Here is a 17,149-nt window from a genome sequence, read left to right on the forward strand (position 1 = left end):
GCAGCTCGGCAAAGTTGTAAAGCCGAGACCCCTCGGGCAGCCGCCCAAGATGAGCCCACTTCCTTGTGGAATGGGCTTTTACTGATTTTGGCTGTGGCAAGCCTGCCACAGAATGTGCAAGCTGAATTGTACTACAAATCCAGCGATCAATCGTCTGCTTAGAAGCAGGAAACACCCATCTTGTTGGGTGCATACAGGCTAAACAGCGAGTCAGATTTTCTGACTCCAGTCGTCCTGGAAACATATATTTTCAGGGCCCTGACAACGTCAAGTAACTTGGAGTCCTCCAAGTCCCTAGTAGCCGCAGGTACCACAATAGGTTGGTTCATGTGAAAAACAGAAAACACCTTAAGGAGAAATTGAGGACGAGTCCTCAATTCTGCCCTGTCAGAATGAAAAATTAAGTAAGGGCTTTTATATGATAAAGCCGCCCATTCTGACACACGCCAGGCTGAAGCCAGGGCTAATAGAATCTTCACCTTCCATGTGAAATATTTTAATTCCACAGTGGTGAGTGGATCAAACCAATGTGACTTTAGGAAACTCAAAACAACATTGAGATCCCAAGGTGCCACTGGGGGCACAAAAGGAGGCTGTATATGCAGTACCCCTTTTACAAACGTCTGAACTTCAGGCACTGAAGCCAGTTCTTTCTGGAAGAAATTTGACAGGGTCGAAATTTGAACCTTAATGGACCCTAATTTTAGGCCCATAGACAGTCCTGTTTTCAGGAAATGTAGGAAACGACCCAGTTGGAATTCCTCTGTAGGGACCTTCTTGGCCTCACACCACGCAACATATTTTTGCCAAATGCGGTGAAAATGTTTTGCGGTTACATCCTTCCTGGCTTCGACCATGGTAGGGATGACTTCATCTGGAATGCCCTTTCAGGATCCGGCGTTCAACTGCCATGCCGTCAAACGCAGCCGCGGTAAGTCTTGGAACAGACAAGGCCCCTGCTGGAGCAGGTCCTTTCTTACAGGTAGAGGCCACGGTTCTTCCGTGAGCATCTCTTGAAGTTCCGGGTACCAAGTCCTTCTTGACCCATCCGGAACCACGAGTATCGTTCTTACTCATCTCCTTCTTATGATTCTCAGTACTTTTGGTATGAGATGCATAGGAGGGAACACATACCCTGACTGGTACACCCACAGTGTTACCAGAGCGTCCACCGCTATTGCCTGAGGGTCCCTTGACCTGGCGCAATATTTGTCTAGTTTTTTGTTCAGGCGGGACGCCATCATGTCCACCTTTGGTTTTTCCCAACGGTTTACAATCATGTGGAAGACTTCCCGCTGAAGTCCCCACTCTCCCGGGTGGAGGTTATGCCTGCTGAGGAAGTTTGCTTCCCAGTTTTCCACTCCCGGAATTAACACTGCTGAGAGTGTTATCACATGATTTTTCGCCCAGCGAAGAATCCTTGCAGTTTCTGCCATTTCCCTCCTGCTTCATGTGCTGCCCTGTCTGTTTACGTGGGCGACTGCCGTGATGCTGTCCCACTGGATCAATACCGGCTGACCTTGAAGCAGAGGTCTTGCTAAGCTTAGAGCCTTGTAAATTGCCCTTAGCTCCAGTATATTTATGTGGAGAGAAGTCTCCAGACTTGATCACACTCCCTGGAAATTTTTTCCTTGTGTGACTGCTCCCCAGCCACTCAGGCTGGCATCCGTGGTCACCAGGACCCAGTCCTGAATGTCGAATCTGCGGCCCTTTCATAGATGAGCACTCTGCAGCCACCGCAGAAGAAAACACCCTTGTCCTTGGAGACAGGGTTATCCGCTGATGCATCTGAAGATGCGATCCGGACCATTTTCCCAGCAGATTCCACTGAAAGGTTCTTGCGTGAAATCTACCGAATGGGATCGCTTTGTAAGAAACCACCATTTTTCACAGGACCCTTGTGCAATGATGCACTGATACTTTTCCTGGTTTTAGGAGGTTCCTGACTAGCTCGGATAACTCCCTGGTCTTCTTCTCCGGGAGAAAACATCCTTTTCTGGACTGTGTCCAGAATCATTCCTAGGAACATTAGACGTGTCGTCGGAAAAAGCTGCGATTTTGGAATATTTAGAATCCACTCGTGCTGTCGTAGAACTACTTGAGATAGTGCTACTCCGACCGCCAACTGTTCTCTGGACCTTGCCCTTATCAGGAAAGCGTCCATATTTCTTTTAGGAAGAATCATCATTTCGGCCCTTACCATGGTAAAGACCCGGGGTGCCGTGGACAATCCAAACGGCAGCGTCTGAACTGATAGTGACAGTTCTGTACCACGAACCTGAGATACCCTTGGTGAGAAGGGCAAAATTTGGACATGTAGGTAAGCGTCCCTGATATCCAGTGACACCATATCGTCCTGGTTCGCTATCACTGCTCTGAGTGACTCCATCTTGATTTGAACCCTTGTATGTAATTGTTCAAATCTTTTAGATCTCACCGAGCCGTTTGGCTTCAGTACCACAATATAGTGTGGAATAATACCCCTTCCCTTGTTGTAGGAGGGGTACTTTGATTATCACCTGCTGGGAATACAGCCTGTGAATTTTTTTTTTCAATACTGCCTCCCTGTCGGAGGGAGACGTTGGTAAAGCAGACTTCAGGAACTTGTGAGGGGAAGACGTCTCGAATTTCCAATGTACACCTGGGATACTACGTGTAGGATCCAGGAGTCCACTTGCGAGTGAGCCCACTGCGTGCTGAAACTCTTGAGATGACCCCCCACCGCACCTGAGTCCGCTTGTATGGCCCCAGCGTCATGCTGCGGACTTGGCAGAAGCTGTGGAGGACTTCTGTTCCTGGGAATGGGCTGCCTGCTGCAGTCTTCTTCCCTTTCCTCTAACCCTGGGCAGATATGACTGGCCTTTTGCCCGCCTGCCTTTATGGGTACGAAAGGACTGAGACTGAAAAGACTGTGTCCTTTTCTGCTGAGATGTGACTTGGGGTAACAAAAGTGGATTTTCCAGCTGTTGCCATGGCCACCAGGTCCGATGGACCGCCCCTTTATACGGCAATACTTCCATGTGCCGTCTGGAATCTGCATCACCTGACCACTGTCGTGTCTATAAACATCGTCTGGCAGATATGGACATCACATCTACTCTTGATGCCAGAATGCAAATATCCCTCTGCGCATCTCGCATATATAGAAATGCATCCTTAAAATGCTCTATAGTCAATAAAATATTGTTCCTGTCAAGGGTATCAATATTTTCAGTCAGGAAATCCGACCAAGCCCCCCCAGCGCTGCACATCCAGGCTGAGGCGATTGCTGGTCGTAGTATAACACCAGTATGTGTGTATATACTTTTTAGGATATTTTTCAGCTTCCTATCAGCTGGCTCTTTGAGGGCGGCCGTATCTGGAGACGGTAACGCCACTTGTTTTTATAAGCGTGTGAGCGCCTTATCCACCCTAAGGTGTGTTTCCCAACTCGCCCTCACTTCTGGCGGGAAAGGGTATACCTCCAATAATTTTCTATCGGAGGAAACCCACGTATCATCACACACTTTAATTTATCTGATTCAGGAAAAACTACAAGTAGATTATTCCCACCCCACACAATACCCTTATTTGTGGTACTTGTAGTATCAGAAATATGTAACACCTCCTTCATTGCCCTTAACATGTAACGTGTGGCCCTAAAGGAAAATACGTTTGTTTCTTCACCGTCGACACTGAAGTCAGTGTCCGTGTCTGTGTCTGTGTCGACCAACTGAGGTAAATGGGCGTTTTTACAAGCCCCTGACGGTGTCTGAGACGCCTGGACAGGTACTAATTTGTTTGCCGGCCGTCTCATGTCGTCAACCGACCTTGCATCGTGTTGACATTATCACGTAATTCCTAAATAAGCCATCCATTCCGGTGTCGACTCCCTAGAGAGTGACATCACCAATACAGGCAATTTGCTCCGCCTCCTCACCAACATCGTCCTCCTACATGTCGACACACACGTACCGACACACAGCACACACACAGGGAATGCTCTGATAGAGGACAGGACCCCACTAGCCCTTTGGGGAGACAGAGGGAGAGTTTGCCAGCACACACCAAAAACGCTATAATTATACAGGGACAACCCCTTATACAAGTGTTTTCCCTGATAGCATTTTCACATATGTAATCATATCGCCAAATAAGTGCCCCCCCTCTCTGTTTTAACCCTGTTTCTGTAGTGCAGTGCAGGGGAGAGCCTGGGAGCCTTCCTCACAGCAGAGCTGAGCAGGAAAATGGCGCCGTGTGCTGAGGAGAATAGGCCCCGCCCCCTAAAACGGCGGGCTCTTCTCCCGGAGTTTGTGAGATCTGGCAGGGGTTAAATACATCCATATAGCCTCAAGGGCTATATGTGATGTATTTTAGCCATAAAAAAGGTATAATACATTGCTGCCCAGGGCGCCCCCCCCAGCGCCCTGCACCCTCAGTGACCGCTGGTATGAAGTGTGCTGACAACAATGGCGCACAGCTGCAGTGCTGTGCGCTACCTTATGAAGACTGAAAGTCTTCTGCCGCCTGTTTCTGGACCTCTGGACCTCTTCAACTTCGGCATCTGCAAGGGGGGTCGGCGGCACGGCTCCGGGACGAACCCCAGGGTGAGACCTGTGTTCCGACTCCCTCTGGAGCTAATGGTGTCCAGTAGCCTAAGAAGCAAATCCATCCTGCACGCAGGTGAGTTTACTTCTCTCCCCTAAGTCACTCGTAGCAGTGAGCCTGTTGCCAGCAGGACTCACTGAAAATAAAAAACCTAACTTAAACTTTTATTCTAAGCAGCTCAGGAGAGCCACCTAGATTGCACCCTTCTCGGCCGGGCACAAAAATCTAACTGAGGCTTGGAGGAGGGTCATAGGGGGAGGAGCCAGTGCACACCACCTGATCCTAAAGCTTTTATTATTGTGCCCTGTCTCCTGCGGAGCCGCTAAACCCCATGGTCCTGACGGAGTCCCCAGCATCCACTTAGGACGTTAGAGAAATGTTACTTCAAAACTGTTACTTTAGGGGCAACTTCTCCACTCTTTTCACTGCTTTATACATCTCCCCCGGTTCTTTTGCTAACTACTTAGTAAATCAGTTACTATATATTTTTTAAAGCAAAAATAAAAAATAACATCAGAGGACTTGATCAGAAGGTCTCTTCAAACATGAAATGAATGCAGAATCTGTCTCACAGTCAATAATGTATTTGGGATGTAGTCAGTATCCCCAGGTCATCCCGACAGCAGAATCCTGATGGTTAGGGGACGGTTAGGGTTTGGCTGCAGGAGGGGATGGTTAGGGTTAGGCTGTGGGAGGGGATGGTTAGGGTTAGGCTGCGGGAGGGGACAGTTAGGGTTAGGCTGCTGAAGGTGACGGTTAGGGCTAGGCTGTGGTCCGGGGTGTGGAAGGGGACGGTTAGGGTTAGGCTGTGGGAGGGGATGGTAAGGGATAGGCTGCTGAAGGTGACGGTTAGGGCTAGGCTGTCGGAGGGGGCGGTTAGGGTTAGGCTGCGGGAGGTTATGGTTAACGTTAGGCTGCTGAAGGTGACGGTTAGGGCTAGGCTGTGGGAGGGGACAGTTAGGGTTAGCCTGCGGGAGGGACGGTTAGGGTTAGGCTGCGGGAGGGGACAGTTAGGATTAGGCTGCTGAAGGGGACGGTTAGGGTCAGGCTGCGGGAGGGGATGGTTAGGGTTAGGCTGTGGGAAGGGACAATTAGGGTTAGGCTGTGGGAGAGGACGGTTAGGGTTAGGCTGTGGGAGGGGATGGTTAGGATTAGGCTGCTGAAGGGGACAGTTAGGATTAGGCTGCTGAAGGGGACAGTTAGGGTCAGGCTGCGGGAGGGGATGGTTAGGGTTAGGCTGTGGGATGGGACAGTTAGGGTTAGACTGCTGAAGGTGGCTGTTAGGGCTAGGCTGTGGGAGGGGACGGTTAGGGCTAGGCTGTGGGATGGAACGGTTAGGGTTAGGCTGTGGGAGGGGACGGTTAGGATTAGGCTGCTGAAGGGGACGGTTAGGGTTAGGCTGTGGGAGGGGACGGTTAGGATTAGGCTGCTGAAGGGGACGGTTAGGGTGAGGCTGTGGGAGGGGAAGGTTAGGGTTACTCACTGGGATCTGCCGGCATTTGATACCCAACCCATATTTGGAATAAAGATCTTGTTTTTATTTTCCGCATTAAAATGCATAAGAGTGAGTGACACCACCCTGACTTTTGGATGACTTTTTATAGTAGCTTCATACATACAGATGGATCCACGTTTATCTTGACCTTTAATAGGATTAACTGAGATTGGCCAATTGGACTTAATCCCCTGCTGTAATGACTTAATCCCCTGCTGTATTGTTCTCTGTATTGTATTGCATCTGAGAACAATAGATGAAGGGTTTATGCTAATAAGTCATATTGTGCCTAGGCGCAGAAAACTAGTCAGGATAACCGTGTACCCATCTGTATACTTTGTATTATAAACTGCAATGATAATGTCTTTATTTCCTTTCCAGATCTTGATGAATGTGCAACCAAACAACATAACTGCCAGTTTATTTGTGTCAACACCTTGGGAGGATTCACATGCAAATGCCCACCTGGATTCACACAACATCATAGCGCTTGTATTGGTGAGTGTATCAGAGAGAACTGTCAACACTACTGTATATTGAGGCCTCTCATTGCGGTGATACATAAGACAGTAACGCTGGTATTTAATATTCCAGAGCTCCTCTGGGGACCAAGCAAAGCATTAGCTGGCAGTGAGAAGCTAGACTATTAGCTGCTTGTTAGACTGACTTTGGTCACTGTCATAAAGATTAACCTGTGGCTCTCTAGCTGTTGTTAAACTACAAGTCCCAGCATGCTTTACCAGCTGATCAGTGGGAGGACATGCTGAGACTTGTGGTTTCACATCAGTTGGCGAGCCACAGGTTGGCCAGGCGTAGTGTAAGAGGTACAAAATAGACAAAGGACTGGAGAAACCACTGATGGCGCTGTGTTTTAAAAACAGCAACGAAAAGTCGTAATATATCATATGATTTTTATTTGCTAGACTAGGCCCTGCATAATAAGTCACGTTAGTAAGTGGTTACTACAGAAACATTGAATGGTGTATTTATACTATACGCTGTAATTCATTTCATCATCTTGTATAATTACAGACATACACCCCCAGTGGATCTACTGTAGTTTAGAATTTTGTCATGAAAAAAGATGGGGACTGTTTCGCTGAATGTGACGGCGTGTTAGAGCAGATTGACACTTTTCAGTGGCAAAAGCAGGGATTGTCCTGGGAATACTGACACAGTACCTACAGTAATTTGCTCCAACAGGATTACAGTACATTCATTCTACAAGCAGGTGTCACCTGAGTACAGGTCACACATAGACAGGCTGCTATGATGTCCTTGCCAGTAACATAGCGCAGCTAAAAACAATATAATGTCCGGTTTCTAAAAAGTCTATTGCAGCATTTGAGGGACTGTGGTTAAAAGACACATTTTCTAGCCCCATTTGCTGAAGATCATGGGCTGGTTCAGTGTCATGCGCCGTAGCTGCCGGCAGCCGGGGATGCCTGATTTACTACCATAGGGCTAATATGCAGAGGTCCTTGTGTCTGCAAGCGGGAATCCCTGCCGCCGGCTGATTTTATGCCAGCAATTGTCATCATTAGTACAGGCACTTGCACTAGCCCTATGCTGGGTATAAGAGAAACAGGCTTGCCCTCGCCATATGTATGACAGAAGCTATAGATACCCTCCTACAGAAAAGTTCTGCGTGCTTGCATTATCTCCCCGACCAGTTGTCGTCCCTAAATGCCCAATTTCACGGAAAGACAGATCCAGCCAAGACCTGCCTGACTCAGAATCAGGCCCATAAACAGCTAGTCATTGGTTTATGTAAATATGTACAGAGATAATTCTATGTGTAGCAGAGCAGTGCGTTTGTCTACAGTACAGAGACTATTCTATGTGTAGCAGAGCAGTGCGTTTGTCTACAGTGCAGAGATAATTCTATGTGTAGCAGAGCAGTGCGTTTGTCTACAGTACAGAGACTATTCTATGTGTAGCAGAGCAGTGCGTTTGTCTACAGTACAGAGATAATTCTATGTGTAGCAGAGCAGTGCGTTTGTCTACAGTACAGAGACTATTCTATGTGTAGCAGAGCAGTGCGTTTGTCTACAGTACAGAGACTATTCTATGTGTAGCAGAGCAGTGCGTTTGCCTACAGTACAGAGACTATTCTATGTGTAGCAGAGCAGTGCGTTTGTCTACAGTACAGAGACTATTCTATGTGTAGCAGAGCAATGTGTTTACCTACAGTACAGAGATAATTCTATGTGTAGCAGAGCAGTGCGTTTGTCTACAGTACAGAGACTATTCTATGTGTAGCAGAGCAGTGCGTTTGTCTACAGTACAGAGACTATTCTATGTGTAGCAGAGCAGTGCGTTTGTCTACAGTACAGAGATTATTCTATGTGTAGCAGAGCAATGTGTTTACCTACAGTACAGAGATTATTCTATGTGTAGCAGAGCAGTGCGTTTGTCTACAGTACAGAGACTATTCTATGAGTAGCAGAGCAGTGCGTTTGTCTACAGTACAGAGACTATTCTATGTGTAGCAGAGCAGTGCGTTTGTCTACAGTACAGAGACTATTCTATGAGTAGCAGAGCAGTGCGTTTGTCTACAGTATAGAGACTATTCTATGTGTAGCAGAGCAGTGCGTTTGTCTACAGTACAGAGACTATTCTATGAGTAGCAGAGCAGTGCGTTTGTCTACAGTACAGAGACTATTCTATGTGTAGCAGAGCAGTGCGTTTGTCTACAGTACAGAGACTATTCTATGTGTAGCAGAGCAGTGCGTTTGTCTACAGTAAAGAGACTATTCTATGTGTAGCAGAGCAGTGCGTTTGTCTACAGTACAGAGACTATTCTATGTGTAGCAGAGCAGTGCGTTTGTCTACAGTACAGAGATTTCTCTGACGTCCTAGTGGATGCTGGGAACTCCGTAAGGACCATGGGGAATAGCGGCTCCGCAGGAGACTGGGCACAACTAAAAGAAAGCTTTTAGACTACCTGGTGTGCACTGGCTCCTCCCACTATGACCCTCCTCCAAGCCTCAGTTAGATTTCTGTGCCCTGCCGAGCTGGATGCACACTAGGGGCTCTCCTGAGCTCCTAGAAAGAAAGTTTATTTTAGGTTTTTTATTTTACAGTGAGACCTGCTGGCAACAGGCTCACTGCATCGAGGGACTAAGGGGAGAAGAAGCGAACCTACCTGCTTGCAGCTAGCTTGGGCTTCTTAGGCTACTGGACATCATTAGCTCCAGAGGGATCGACCGCATGGAACTGGCCTTGGTGTTCGTTCCCGGAGCCGCGCCGCCGTCCCCCTTACAGAGCCAGAAGCAAGAAGAGGTCCGGAAAATCGGCGGCAGAAGACATCAGTCTTCACCAAGGTAGCGCACAGCACTGCAGCTGTGCGCCATTGCTCCTCATGCACACTTCACACTCCGGTCACTGAGGGTGCAGGGCGCTGGGGGGGGGGCGCCCTGAGCAGCAATAAAAACACCTTGGCTGGCAAATATATCACAATATATAGCCCCAGAGGCTATATATGTGATAAATACCCCTGCCAGAATCCATAAAAAAGCGGGAGAAAAGTCAGCGAAAAAGGGGCGGAGCTATCTCTCTCAGCACACTGGCGCCATTTTCTCTTCACAGTACAGCTGGAAGACAGCTCCCCAGGCTCTCCCCTGTAGTTGCAGGCTCAAAGGGTTAAAAAGAGAGGGGGGGGCACTAAATTTAGGCGCAATATTGTATATACAAGCAGCTATTGGGAAAAATTCACTCAATATAGTGTTAATCCCTAAATTATATAGCGCTCTGGTGTGTGCTGGCATACTCTCTCTCTGTCTCCCCAAAGGGCTGTGTGGGGTCCTGTCCTCAGTCAGAGCATTCCCTGTGTGTGTGCGGTGTGTCGGTACGGCTGTGTCGACACGTTTGATGAGGAGGCTTATGTGATGGCAGAGCAGATGCCGATAAATGTGATGTCGCCCCCTGTGGGGCCGACACCAGAGTGGATGGATAGGTGGAAGGTATAAACCGACAGTGTCAACTCCTTACATAAAAGGCTGGATGACGTAACAGCTATGGGACAGCCGGCTTCTCAGCCCGCGCCTGCCCAGGCGTCTCAAAGGCCATCAGGGGCTCAAAAACGCCCGCTCCCTCAGATGGCAGACACAGATGTCGACACGGAGTCAGACTCCAGTGTCGACGAGGTTGAGACATATACACAATCCACTAGGAACATCCGTTACATGATCCCGGCAATAAAAAATGTGTTACACATTTCTGACATTAACCCAAGTACCACTAAAAAAGGGTTTTATGTTTGGGGAGAAAAAGCAGGCAGTGTTTTGTTCCCCCATCAAATGAGTGAATGAAGTGTGAAAAAGCGTGGGTTCCCCCGATAAGAAACTGGTAATTTCTAAAAAGTTACTGATGGCGTACCCTTTCTCGCCAGAGGATAAGTTACGCTGGGAGATATCCCCTAGGGTGGATAAGGCGCTCACACGTTTGTCAAAAAAGGTGGCACTGCCGTCTTAGGATACGGCCACTTTGAAGGTACCTGCTGATAAAAAGCAGGAGGCTATCCTGAAGTCTGTATTTACACACTCAGGTACTAGACTGAGACCTGCAGATAGTGCTGCTGCAGCGTGGTCTGTAACCCTGTCAAACAGGGATACTATTTTGCGAACATAAGACGTCGTCTTATATATGAGGGATGCACAGAGGGATATTTTGCCGGCTGGCATCCAGAATTAATGCAATGTCCATTCTGTCAGGAGGGTATTAGAGACCCGACACTGGACAGGTGATGCTGACTTTAAAAGGCACATAGAGCCTTATAAGGGTGAGGAATGGGAAGAAAAAATTTTACCTCAGGTTTCCTCACAGCCTAAGAAAGCACTGTATTATCAGGTACAGTCCTTTCGGCTTCAGAAAAGCAAGCGGGTCAAAGGCGCTTCCTTTCTGCACAGAGACGAGGGAAGAGGGAAAAAGCTGCACCAGTCAGCCAGTTCCCAGAATCAAAATTCTTCCCCCGCTTCCTCTGAGTCCACCGCATGACGCGGGGGCTCCACAGGCTTAGCCAGGTACGGTGGGGGGCCGCCTCAAAAATTTCAGCGATCAGTGGGCTCGCTCACAGGTGGATCCCTGGATCCTTCAAGTAGTATCTCAGGGGTACAAGCTGGAATTCGAGGCGTCTCCCCCCCGCCGTTTCCTCAAATCTGCCTTGCCGACAACTCCCTCAGGCAGGCAATTCACAAGCGGTATTCCCAGCAGGTGATAGTCAAGGTGCCCCTACTTCAACAAGGACGGGGTTACTATTCCACACTGTTTGTGGTACCGAAACCGGACGGTTCGGTGAGACCCATTTTAAATTTGAAATCCTTGAACACATACATAAAAAAATTCAAGTTCAAGATGGAATCGCTCAGGGCGGTTATTGCAAGCCTGGAGGAGGGGGATTACATGGTATCCCTGGACATCAAGGATGCTTACCTACATGTCCCCATTTACCATCCTCACCAGGAGTACCTCAGATTTGGGGTACAGGATTGCCATTACCAATTCCAAACACTGCCGTTTGGACTGTCCACGGCACCGAGGGTCTTTACCAAGGTAATGGCAGAAATGATGATACTCCTTCGAAAAAAAAGGGAGTTTTAATTATCCCGTACTTGGACGATCTCCTTATAAAGGCAAGGTCCAAGGAGCAGTTGTTGGTCGGAGTAGCACTATCTCGGGAAGTGCTACAACAGCACGGATGGATTCTATACATTCCAAAGTCACAGCTGGTTCCTACCACACGCCTACTGTTCCTGGGGATGGTTCTGGACACAGAACAGAAAAAAGTGTTTCTCCCGCAGGAGAAAGCCAAGGAGCTGTCATCTCTAGTCAGAGACCTCCTGAAACCAAAACAGGTATCGGTGCATCACTGCACACGAGTCCTGGGAAAAATGGTAGCTTCTTACGAAGCAAAATTCCATTCGGCAGGTTCCATGCAAGAACTTTTCAGTGGGACCTCTTGGACAAGTGGTCGGGATCGCATCTTCAGATGCATCGGCTGATAACCCTGTCTCCAAGGACCAGGGTATCTTTACTGTGGTGGCTGCAGAGTGCTCATCTTCAAGAGGGCCGCAGATTCGGCATACAGGACTGGGTCCTGGTAACCACGGATGCCAGCCTTCGAGGCTGGGGGGCAGTCACACAGGGAAGAAATTTCCAAGGACTTTGGTCAAGTCAGGAGTCGTCCCTACACATAAATATTCTGGAACTGAGGGCCATTTACAATGCCCTAAGTCTGGCAAGGCCTCTGCTTCAAAACCAGCCGGTACTGATCCAATCAGACAACATCACGGCAGTCGCCCTTGTAAACCAACAGGGCGGCACAAGAAGCAGGATGGCGATGGCAGAAGCCACAAGGATTCTCCGATGGGCGGAGAATCACGTCTTAGCACTGTCAGCAGTGTTCATTTCGGGAGTGGACAACTGGGAAGCGGACTTCCTCTGCAGACACGACCTACACCCGGGAGAGTGGGGACTTCATCCAGAAGTCTTCCAACTGTTGGTAAACCGTTGGGAAAGGCCACAGGTGGACATGATGGCGTCCCGCCTAAACAAAAAACTAGATATTGCGCCAGGTCAAGGGACCCTCAGGCAATAGCCGTGGACGCTCTAGTGACACCGTGGGTGTACCAGTCGGTTTATGTATTCCCTCCTCTGCCGCTCATACCAAAGGTACTGAGAATAATAAGAAAACGAGGAGTAAGAACGATACTCGTGGTTCTGGATGGGCCAAGAAGAGCTTGGTACCCAGAACTTCAAGAAATGATATCAGAGGACCCATGGCCTCTACCGCTCAGACAGGATCTGCTACAGCAGGGGCCCTGTCTGTTCCAAGACTTACCGCGGCTGCGTTTGACGGCATGGCGGTTGAATTCCGGATCCTAAAGGAAAAAGGCATTCCGGAGGAAGTCATTCCTACGCAGATAAAAGCCAGGAAAGAAGTTACAGCAAACCATTATCACCGTATTTGGCGAAAATATGTTGCGTGGTGTGAGGCCAGGAAGGCCCCAACAGAGGAATTTTCTGCACTTCCTACAGTCAGGAGTGACTATGGGCCTAAACTTGGGTTCCATTAAGGTCCAGATTTCGGCTCTGTCGATTTTCTTCCAGAAAGAACTGGCTTCACTGCCTGGAGTTCAGACATTTGTAAAGGGAGTGCTACATATTCAGCCCCCTTTTGTGCCTCCTGTGGCACCTTGGGATCTCAACGTGGTGTTGAGTTTCCTAAAATCACATTGGTTTGAGCCACTTAAAACTGTGGATTTTAAATATCTCACGTGGAAAGTGGTCATGTTATTGGCCTTGGCTTCGGCCAGGCGTGTGTCAGAATTGGCGGCTTTGTCATGTAAAAGCCCTTATCTGATTTTCCATATGGATAGGGCAGAATTGAGGACTCGTCCCCAGTTTCTCCCTAAGGTGGTATCAGCTTTTCACTTAAACCAACCTATTGTAGTGCCTGCGGCTACTAGGGACTTGGAAGATTCCACGTTACTGGACGTAGTCAGGGCCTTTAAAATTTATATTTCCAGGACGGCTGGAGTCAGGAAAACTGACTCGCTTTTTATCCTGTAGGCACCCAACAAAATAGGTGCTCCTGCTTCTAAGCAGACTATTGCTCGCTGAATTTGTAGCACAATTCAGCTGGGGCATTCTGCGGCTGGATTGCCGCATCCTAAATCAGTAAAAGCCCATTCCACGAGGAAAGTGGGCTTATCTAGGGCGGCTGCCCGAGGGGTCTCGGCTTTATAACTTTGCCGAGCTGCAACTTGGTCAGGGGCAAACACGTTTGCAAAATTCTACAAATTTGATACCCTGGCTGAGGAGGACCTTGAGTTCTCTCATTCGGTGCTGCAGAGTCATCCGCACTCTCCCGCCCGTTTGGGAGCTTTGGTATAATCCCCATGGTCCTTACGGAGTTCCCAGCATCCACTAGGACGTCAGAGAAAATAAGATTTTACTCACCGGTAAATCTATTTCTCGTAGTCCGTAGTGGATGCTGGGCGCCCATCCCAAGTGCGGATTGTCTGCAATACTTGTATGTAGTTATTGCCTAACTAAGGGTTATTGTTGAGCCATCTGTTGAGAGGCTCAGTTATATTTCATACTGTTAACTGGGTATAGTATCACAAGTTATACGGTGTGATTGGTGTGGCTGGTATGAGTCTTACCCGGGATTCAAAATCCTTCCTTATTGTGTCAGCTCTTCCGGGCACAGTATCCTAACTGAGGCTTGGAGGAGGGTCATAGTGGGAGGAGCCAGAGCACACCAGGTAGTCCTAAAGCTTTCTTTAGTTGTGCCCAGTCTCCTGCGGAGCCGCTATTCCCCATGGTCCTTACGGAGTTCCCAGCATCCACTACGGACTACGAGAAATAGATTTACCGGTGAGTAAAATCTTATTTATTCTATGTGTAGCGCATTTGCTTACATTTTCAGCTATTGGCTCTTTTCTTTTCTCCCATGTTACATTAGATAACAACGAGTGTTCTGAAATGGGCTTGTGTGGTGCTAAAGGCATTTGCCAGAACACTCCTGGGAGCTACACTTGTGAGTGTCAGCGTGGATTTTCTCTTGACCAGAGTGGAGCAGCATGTGAAGGTATGGTGCTTACTTTGATGTCCAAACACTAGTACTCCTCCCTTTACCCTGCAGCATCACTGTGTGCTATAGCAATTAATATTGCCCAGGGAAAATTAATTTACTGTAGACATATATTTTATATATTGTTTACAGTGACATTAGTATGGCTGCTCCCCAAGCTGATGGTTCCTTAATATACGTAAGCCAGGAGAGTGCAAACAATAATTGTTTTCTAAACGATTTGTGTAAGGTCGGCTATGGACATCTTCTGTTATTTATTTTGTTTGCCTTGTCCTTTGTGCTAAACACAAATCCCAATTCTCCCCAGGCTTGGAATGTAGAAAGCCGCATAGGATCAGTGTAACCTTGCCAATACTGTGCCCCGGGGGCAGCTAAGGTCCCTAATGGGGCGTTGGAGTAACATATGAAAGTTGCCAGCTGGAACAGGAGCTTGTCCATAGTGTGAGGTTTGCCAAGGGAAACATCACTGTTTATTTGTGCAGATCGCTCCCCTCGCTGGGATGGTGGGTGCTGTACACAGCGTAGTGTCTGGTCACAGCGGCCACCAAGGATTATTCAGTATGACCGTCAAAGAATCCAAAGTGCAGAATGTGACATTTGCATTGTACGTCTTGTAGCAAGAAATAATATTCCCCTAACATTGTGCTCCAGCTTCTTATCTTCCTTAGAGTTTTGTAAAGCAATTGTATATTACATTCCCTTCAAGCTTGCTCATAGAATATCCCTTATATGGTATTCTACATTGTGTCATTATCATGCAAACAGTCATCCAGATCCTTTCTTACTAGATGTGGATGAATGTGACGGAAGCCATCGGTGTCAGCATGGGTGTCAGAACATCATAGGAGGATATAGGTGCAGCTGTCCACAAGGCTACTTACAACACTACCAGTGGAACCAGTGTGTGGGTGAGTATTGCCCCCGTCCGCTACACTTTGCTCTGCACAATGTTCAGCAATCTCAGTCTTGGGTATTATTTATATTGTTTTATTGGGCTGCCACTTCTAAATAAAGATTTATTTGGGGGAAATGTTTTACAAACACCCTTCTGGGGGCGAGGGGGGCATCAACTGGACTTGCTGCAAACAACTCCAGCAAATGTATATTATTTCTGATCATTAAGCCCAGGGCTTCAACGTGCTTATATTTAGAAGCCACTTGGTCAAGTATTTATACCTGTAGTTCTGTTTATGGTAAATAGGATTATCTCCACATGTGCAAGCTCTGCCATTGTACACTATTTTATCAACAACTCTAAATTAGCCGTTTTTTTTTTAAATGTTATAAAAACAAATGACACTGATTAAAGCTGTAGCTTAAATCCGAATATAATCATTGTGTGATCTGGGACAAGTTATTTTATACAGGTACCAGAAAGACTTTGTAAGATGAACTGGTCATGGTGCCAATAATAGTGATAGGACACAATACTCTTTCCTTTTGCAGCATAAACATCTGTGTTTGTCGCACCATCTGTTACTGTGCATCACCATATCCTCAGTTTGGCTACATTTAGTTTTTAATGGTCGCGTAAAAGACTTCCCAGCTTTCAATGAGTTTGTTCTGATGTCAATTATTGGTGTAACTGCACGCACATATGGGAGACCAGGCACACTTCTATCCGTTCATGCTTCCTTCTATTATCTAATCATATAATAAACAACAGATATTATATCCCATATGTGTCATCTATCCTAGTAGGTTTATATATATATATATATATATATATATATACAGTATATATATATATATATATATTATACACTCTTTGTACATCTTTGTTGTGTGCCAAAATAAAGTTTTATTTTGCTTGTAATAAAATTGAAAATAACAAAACAAAAACCCTTTCATGCGAAATAAGCAATTGTTGACAAAGAATTCAACCTACTAGAATAGATGACACATATGGGATATAATTATATATATATAATTATCCATTGCGGCTGCACTCAAGTAAAGAAAAGGTCAGAACACTTATTCCTTCACATCAACGTTGATGTAAATGAATAAGTGTCCTGACGTTTTTTCTTTGCCTGAGTGCCACTGCATTGATATGCAAATGTAAATATGGAGGTCCACGCGTCATGTGTGTGTGTGTGTGTGTGTGTGTGTGTGTGTGTGTATATTTATGCCAGTGGTTTCTTATTCTTGAAGTCATAGTATTAATAAGAATGATAACTAGTGGTGTATGAAAATATTCTTCAGGTCCCAGATTCAACTTGTAGGGCTTTTGACACTATCCCACATAGCAGACTGCTAAATTAATGTGGAAGCTTGAGATTGGATACTAAGTTGGTTGAATGGGTAAAATCTTGGTTGCAGGATAGAAAACAGAGTTGTAGTAGATGGACTGCAGTCTCAGGAGGAAAAGGTTACAAGTGGACATTGCAAATGGTATTGAAGAAAAAAGTATACCTTTTGCAGATGACACAAAAGTATGCAAAAGTGTAGACACACCAGGAGGGGTA

The 17,149-nt window shown here is 47.0% G+C and overlaps 1 protein-coding gene and 1 long non-coding RNA gene across 4 annotated transcripts in view; one reads left to right on the forward strand and one right to left on the reverse strand.

The window, feature by feature from the left end:
• Positions 1 to 17,149, forward strand: part of FBN1 (fibrillin 1) — a 343,784-nt gene that overhangs the window by 322,368 nt on the left and 4,267 nt on the right. For all 3 annotated transcript variants that reach the window (XM_063926051.1, XM_063926050.1, XM_063926049.1), the window contains exons 61-63: positions 6,464 to 6,580; positions 14,553 to 14,678; positions 15,470 to 15,589. In XM_063926051.1, coding sequence (XP_063782121.1) covers positions 6,464 to 6,580; positions 14,553 to 14,678; positions 15,470 to 15,589 — 363 coding nt within the window. The remainder of the gene's footprint in view (positions 1 to 6,463; positions 6,581 to 14,552; positions 14,679 to 15,469; positions 15,590 to 17,149) is intronic.
• LOC134932035 (uncharacterized) overlaps positions 1 to 17,149 on the reverse strand; it is a 115,298-nt gene that overhangs the window by 14,796 nt on the left and 83,353 nt on the right. The gene's annotated exons all lie outside the window — the stretch shown is intronic.

This window comes from Pseudophryne corroboree, chromosome 6 (genome assembly GCF_028390025.1).
Source record: "Pseudophryne corroboree isolate aPseCor3 chromosome 6, aPseCor3.hap2, whole genome shotgun sequence".
Lineage (NCBI taxonomy): Eukaryota > Metazoa > Chordata > Amphibia > Anura > Myobatrachidae > Pseudophryne > Pseudophryne corroboree.